Raw genomic sequence first — 7,195 nt, 5'->3', positions numbered from 1 at the left:
ACAAAATAATACAACTTTTACTTACTATCATTATAGATATTATTTTATCAAATAAATATGTGATACAAACATATTTTACTACGTGTAATAACTTACTTTAATAATACCTATCATATTATCTTTATGATATTAAATGAACCCTATAAATTTTATTACTTAATATATATAAAAGTATATTTGATTATATAAATTTAATATAAAATTTTATTTATTAATAAATAAATTATATTATTTACTCTAATAAATCTTTTTAAAATATTTAAAAATATAAAATGATGATATTTAAACTATATATTAATCATGTATAGATTTTTAGAAATTATTTTGAGTCAAATTTACTTTTGTTGACTTTTGCATATTAGTCTCGAGCATTAGGATTGTGGTACACTATGACTTGACCTAATTTGTTAGACAAATATTGACCAACATATAAATATATATAATTAATTTAGGTTCGTGAATCCGAGGCCAACCTTGCACTTGTTCAATGACGTTATATGTATTTTTACTACGAAATACAGTATGGTGAGTTTCATTTTCCTTTTTACCTTTTATATTTTGGGCTGGGAATACATGCGCAACTTTTATAAATGTTTTACGAAATAGACACAAGTACGTGAAACTACATTCTATGGTTGAATTATCGAAATCGAATATGCCCATTTTTATTAAGTCTGGTAATCTAAGAATTAGGGAACAGACGCCCTAATTGACGCGAATCCTAAAGATAGATCTATTGGGCCTAACAAACCCCATCCAAAGTACCGGATGCTTTAGTACTTCGAAATTTATATCATGTCCGAAGGAGGATCCCGGAATGATAGGGGATATTCTTATATGTATCTAGTTAATGTCGGTTACCAGGTGTTCACCATATGAATGATTATTTATGTCTCTATGCATGGGACGTATATTTATGAGAACTGAAAATGAAATTCTTGTGGTCTATTAAAATGATGGAAATAAATGATTATGATAAACTAATGAACTCACCAACCTTTTGGTTGACACTTTAAAGCATGTTTATTCTCAGGTGTTAAAGAAATCTTCCGCTGTGCATTTGCTCATTTTAAAGATATTACTTGGAGTCTTTCATAGCATATTTTGAAGAACGTTGCATTCGAGTCATTGAGTTCATCAAAGATTATTATTAAATCAATTTATAGTTGGATAGTGGATATTATGAAATGGTATGCATGCCTGTCAATTTTCGATGTAAAGAAAGTTTGTCTTTTAAAAACGAATGCAATGTTTGTAAAATGTATCATATAGAGGTCAAATACCTCGCAATGTAATCAACTATTGTGAATCGTTTATAATGTATATGAACGGGTCCTTTCAGAGTGCACACCCAGGGGCAGTGAGCACAAGGGGACAAAAGCAAAGTATGTTCATGATGCACCCAAGACCCCCACGCTCTATACAAAACACGTTATAGGATGCCATACCAAGTACACCCTGCAACCTCCGATCGCGAGCACTAGCTCGCAAACTTATAACTTCATCTTCACAAGATCCTGCACTGAGATGGCAGGATCAAAAATGGCATCTACAAGGGTATGAAAGGAAATACTTTCCAGCGCTTTGCTGGATTCAAGAACTCTTTCATAAGTGTTATCCTCAAGCTGGTCAATGATGATTTGAGGAATGACAGCGGGAACTTCAATGTTCTTTGAGATTAAATACCAAAACCGCACCCGTTCGAGCGCCTTGGCAGCTTTAAGAGCTTCTGTGTAGAGCTCTGTTACAATAGAAGCGCCAAGCGCACGCGTAGCAATTGATGCGGGTGAGCTGGGCAATGTAACCAGCAACACAACCAGTACAAGCTCAAAAGATGTTACACCCGAGTCAATTCAAGCAATAGTTGTGTTGCCATCTCTTTCTTATCATCTAGGTGTTTTTGGAGCTTTTTCAAGAGGCTCAAGGGTTACCCTACTTCACTCCTTAAACTGAAGTAGTTCAGTTTTTATTAATAAAGATTTTGATAGTTGAAGGCAAGCCAACAATTAAGAAGAACCAGCTAGCAGAACAAGCAAATGCACTTTAGTTCAACCAGCAAAGTTCTACTTAGCCGATAAAACTAGTTCAACCAGCAAGATGAACTTTAGTACAACCAGCAAGATGAGCTTTAGTACAACTAGCACGCGACGCTGTTTTCATTCTAAAGGGCTAACTTGCTGATACGATTCAAAGTTTATCTTATGCTTTCAATAAACAGGTCAGGTCATGTGCTTAACACGTACGTGGCTGTTCTAGAATGTTAGCTGCCTAAGGAAGATTCTCATCTATCATTGGCTACTTTTTATCTTGGGAGGAGCACTACCAAATGGCTGGCTTTTTCAGATTGTGTCCTTTATTCTTATTGGCTAATTTGTAATTGTTTGTCCTTTTTGTCTCCATTTCCTTTTTATGTTTTTATCCTATCTAGAAAATAGCTGTTAAGCTTCTCCTATAAATAGAGAGCTCTTGTAATTGTAAAACTCTGTTGATGAATGAATGAAAGTTTGATAGAGCTTGTCTATTTACAAAATCTCTGTGTCTTTATGAATCTATAATTCCGGTGGCTAAGATTGGTTTCTTTATGAGTGTTTGTGGTGTTACTTTATCAAACAATGTGGTGAAATCCAAATCTTCATATCTGATATTATAGTTGTGGTGGAATCTTTATCAGCTTTAGTTGAAGATTTGGAGTGTTTCTAGATCTCTAATTGCGGTGGTATCTTTATCAATTAAGGGTTTAGATTCTATATCCTTTGTGTTCTTATTTCAGAGTTTTATACTCTGTTTTGGGGATGTTACTGTTACAAATTGGGGGTTTTGTGTTCAGATCTGTTGGTTGAAGAAAGCTTGTTCTAGATTGCATTTTTAAAGTCATAATTATGCATCAAAGTGGTATAACAGCTTAGGTTGTTCAATCGAAACTTTCTTATGATTTTTATTGTTTTTTCATTTCGTACTCTGTTTTTGAGCTAAAAAGCTTATTTCCAGATCTTATTTGAAATGGCTGAGATACCTAGAAACATGACTCTTGAAGAAGCCCATAATCTTCGAAGAGATAGAGCTATTGAAGCTCTACAACATCAGATGGAAAAAATGGTTAATTTGTTAGAAGATGGTGTGCCAAAAAGAAATAGAACCAGATCTGAAAATGGAGATACAACCATTGTGTCTTCTAGTGCTGAATCTGAAGATGGTAGCCATGGATCTACTGATGGATCTCATGCTTCTTCACAATGAAGAAGGAGGTGGAGGAAACGGGCTGATGGTTTGAAAGATATCAAGATAGATCCACCTGATTTTGAAGGGTCCTCTAATCCTGAAGATTACTATGAATGGGTTCAGACCATGGATAGAATTATGGAGGTTAAAGGCTATGATGATAAAAAGGCCTTTAAAGTTGTTGTAATCAGATTAAAGAAGTATGCTTCAATGTGGTATGATAATCTGAAAAAGGAAAGGCAGTATGAAGGAAAGAAGACAATCAAAACCTGGTCCAAGTTAAAAGAGTATATGCAGAAAAGATTTGTTCCTCAAGCTTACAAGCAGGATCTGTATATCTAAATGAATACACTAAAGCAAGGCAGCATGAATGTTGTTGATTACATCAGAGAGTTTGAGCAGCTCAAGATTCATACCAATGTTAAAGAAGCTGAAGAACACACTATTGCAAGATTTGTTGGAGTCTTAAATGCTTCTGTTGCTGACCTTGTTGAAATGCAACCTCTATGGACTTTTGAGAGTGCTTGTAAGCTAGCTATTCAAGTGGAGAAACAAGCAAGAAAGAAATGTAATTTTAAGTCTTATTCCAAGCCAGTAATACTTCCTATGAAGGGTCAATCGTCAATGCTGTCTAAGCATAACGAGGCAGTATCAAAAGCCGTTAAAGGCAAGGAGCAGGATGTAGCTGGTCCTAAATATGATAAAAGGAAACACTTCAAGTGCCATGGATTTGGGCATTTTCAAGCTCAATGTCCTAACCACCGTGCTCTTACACTAAAAAAGATTGAAGATTTGGAAGGGGGTTTTGAAACTGAACTAGCATATGATGAGTCTGGTAATGAAGAGTTTGTTGCTGCTGATATTGGAGAGATTTTAATGATTCAAAGGGTAATGCACTCAGCTAAGACTATTGAAGATAAGAGCCAGCGAGAACATCTTTCATTCAAGGTGCACAGTCAAGGGCAAAATGTGCAGCCTTATTGTTAATGGAGGTAGCTGTGCAAACGCAGCATCTGCTCACATGGTGGAAAAGCTTGAACTTGTTACAAAGAAGTATCCTCATCCCTACAAAGTTCAATGGCTTAACCAAGGCAGCGAGGTAAAGGTTACTCGCCAAGTTACTGTTCCATTTTTAATTGGTACTGTTTATCAGGATGAGATTACTTGTGTTATTCCTATGGATGCTTGTCATTTGCTACTTGGTAGACCTTGGTTATTTGATAAGTATGTCTATCATAATAGACACACAAATACTTGCTCGATGTATGTAAATGGTAAAAATATCACCCTCACTTCTTTAAAGCCTAGTGAAATACCTAGAGCTGATCCTACTGTTAAGAATGATAAAACTTTGTTTATGACTCAAGCTGAAGTTGATACTTAGTTAAAGGGTAGTACTGGTGCTTACTTATTGCTGCTAGTTGAAAGCGATGAGTTGAACTAGCATGATGAAGTACCAGCTGGGGTAAAACCATTGTTATTCGAATTTGCTGATGTGTTTCCAAGTGAATTACCTGCTGGTGTACCACCAATCAGGCGTATGGAACATCAAATTGATCTTGTACTTGGGTCTATTCTTCCTAACAAAGCAGCTTATCGATGTTCTCCTCATGAAGCAAAATAATTAGAAAAGCAAGTTAATGAGCTGGTTGGAAAAGGGTATGTTAGAACCAGCATGAGTCCTTGTTCAGTACCACCTTTGCCGGTTCTAAAGAAAGATGGCTCCATGAGAATGTGTGTAGACAGCAGAGCTATTAACAACATCACCATCAAGTATAGGTATCCCATACCTAGATTAGATGATATGCTAGATGAGCTGCATGGTTCTTGTGTATTCTCCAAAGAGTATCTTAGAAGTGGGTATCATCAAATTTGAATGAAAGAAGAGATGAATGGAGGACAACTTTCAAGATCAAGGGTGGGTTATTTGAGTGGCTAGTTATGCCTTTTGGTCTATCTAATGCACCCAGCACATTCACGAGACTTATGAATGAAGTGCTCAGGCCACTTATTGGGTAGTTTGTAGTTGTTTACTTTGATGACATTCTAGTGTACTCAAAAACTAAAGAAGAACACTTGGATCATTTGAGGAAAGTATTGAGCTATTAAGGCAGTATCAATTATATGGAAAGCTGGAGAAGTGTGATTTCTTTATAAGGAAAGTAGTGTTTGTTGGATATGTGGTTCCTGCAGAAGGAATTTCAATGGATCCATCTAAAGTGGAAGCAATCAGATCATGGCCTAGCCCTTCTTCCATCACTGAAGTCAGAAGTTTTCATAGTTTAGCTTCATTTTATAGAAGATTTATCAAAGACTTCTTCCACAATTGTTGCTCCAATTACTGGTTGCTTGAATAAAGGGGTATTTGAATGGTCCAGTTCTGCAAAATCAGCATTTGAATCATTGAAAGAAAAGCTAAGTTCAACACCTATACTTACTTTGCCTAATTTTGATATGCTGTTTGAACTTGAGTGTGATGCAAGTGGTGTTGGCATTGGAGCTGTGTTAGTACAAGGCAAAAGACCAGTAGCTTATTTCAGTGAAAAGCTAAATGGGTCTAAGCTAAATTATAGCACTTATGATAAAGAGTTTTATGCCATCATTCGATCTGTTGATCACTGGTCTCATTATTTGAAGCCAAGGTAGTTTGTTCTCTTTTCTAATCATGAAGCGTTGAAATACATTAATGGTCAGCACAAACTAAATCCAAGGCATGCAAAATGGGTTGAATTCCTGTAGATGTACTCCTTTGTGTCTAAACACAAGGCTGGTACTTCTAATATTGTTGTTGATGCTCTATCAAGGAGGTATTCGTTGTTGTCAATTCCGGAGGCTAGAGTTCTTGGGTTCTCATTTGTTAAGGAATTATATGAAGTTGATCTAGACTTTGCTAAAATTTTGAGTTGTTCGCCAATTGAGTCCAAAAGGGATTATGTTGAGCAAGATGGTTTTCTATTCAAAGGCAACAGATTGTGCATCTCAAAAGATTCAATAAGGGAGTTGCTGACTATAGAAGCACATGGAGGGGGTCTAGCTGGTCATTTTGGGATTAACAAGACATTGGAGATCCTAAATGAACACTTTTACTAGCCATATATGGATAAAGATGTTAAAGCTGTGATTAATTATTGTGCTACTTTCTTTCAAGCTAAATCACCTTTTCACAAGGGTTTGTATACTCCTCTTCCTGTTCCCAACCATCCATGGGAAGATTTGAGCATGGATTTCATTGTTACATTGCCAAGAACTCAGCGAGGCAAAGATTCAATTATGGTTGTTGTTGACAGGTTTTTAAAGATGGCTCATTTCATAGCCTGCAACAAAACCAATGATGCTACTATTGTTGCTACTTTATTCTTTAAAGAGATTGTTCGTCTTCATGGAGTTCCCAACACCATTGTGTCTGATCAAGATACAAAGTTCTTAAGCTATTTTTAGAAGACATTATGGAAGTTGCTTGGTACAAAGCTCTTATTCAGCACTTCTCACCGTCCCCAAATTGATGGTCAAACTGAAGTTACTAATAGAACTGTGGGAATGCTATTGAGAACACTTGTTAAGAAGAGTTTGAAGGAGTGGGATTTGAGGCTTGCACATGCTGAATTTGCTTTCAACAAAGCACCTAATTACTCCACTAGAAAATCACCATTTGAAATCTGCTATGGTGCCAATCCACTCACACCCATTGATCTGATTCCTTTTGCAATTCAGCCTAAGACAAATGTTGAGGTAGAAGCAAAGGCAAAAGAGATGAAGAAGTTGTATGAACAAGTGAATGTACAAATTAAGAAGACCAACTAGCAGTACAAGGCTAAGGCTAACCAGTACGGAAAGCATCCCACCTTCATTCCTGGTGATCTTGTTTGGATTCACCTAAGGAAGGAAAGATTCCCAGCAAAAAGAAAGAACAAATTGATGCCAAGAGCTGAAGGTCCTTTCAAGGTGTTATAAAAGTTGGTAATAATGCTTACAAGGT

General features: G+C 36.2%; 1 protein-coding gene across 1 annotated transcript; it reads left to right on the top strand.

The window, feature by feature from the left end:
* The first annotated feature begins 4,894 nt into the window (after positions 1 to 4,894).
* Positions 4,895 to 6,309, top strand: LOC139870681 (uncharacterized). Its single transcript, XM_071858463.1, has 3 exons — positions 4,895 to 4,953; positions 5,598 to 5,861; positions 6,024 to 6,309. The coding sequence occupies exons 1-3, from the start codon at positions 4,895 to 4,897 to the stop codon at positions 6,307 to 6,309; spliced, it is 609 nt and encodes a 202-aa protein (XP_071714564.1).
* Positions 6,310 to 7,195: the final 886 nt, after the last annotated feature.

This window comes from Rutidosis leptorrhynchoides, chromosome 10 (assembly GCF_046630445.1).
Source record: "Rutidosis leptorrhynchoides isolate AG116_Rl617_1_P2 chromosome 10, CSIRO_AGI_Rlap_v1, whole genome shotgun sequence".
NCBI classification, from domain to species: Eukaryota; Viridiplantae; Streptophyta; class Magnoliopsida; order Asterales; family Asteraceae; genus Rutidosis; species Rutidosis leptorrhynchoides.
The sequence above is the reverse complement of the archived record's forward strand: the minus strand, read 5'-3'. Positions and strand labels throughout refer to the sequence as shown.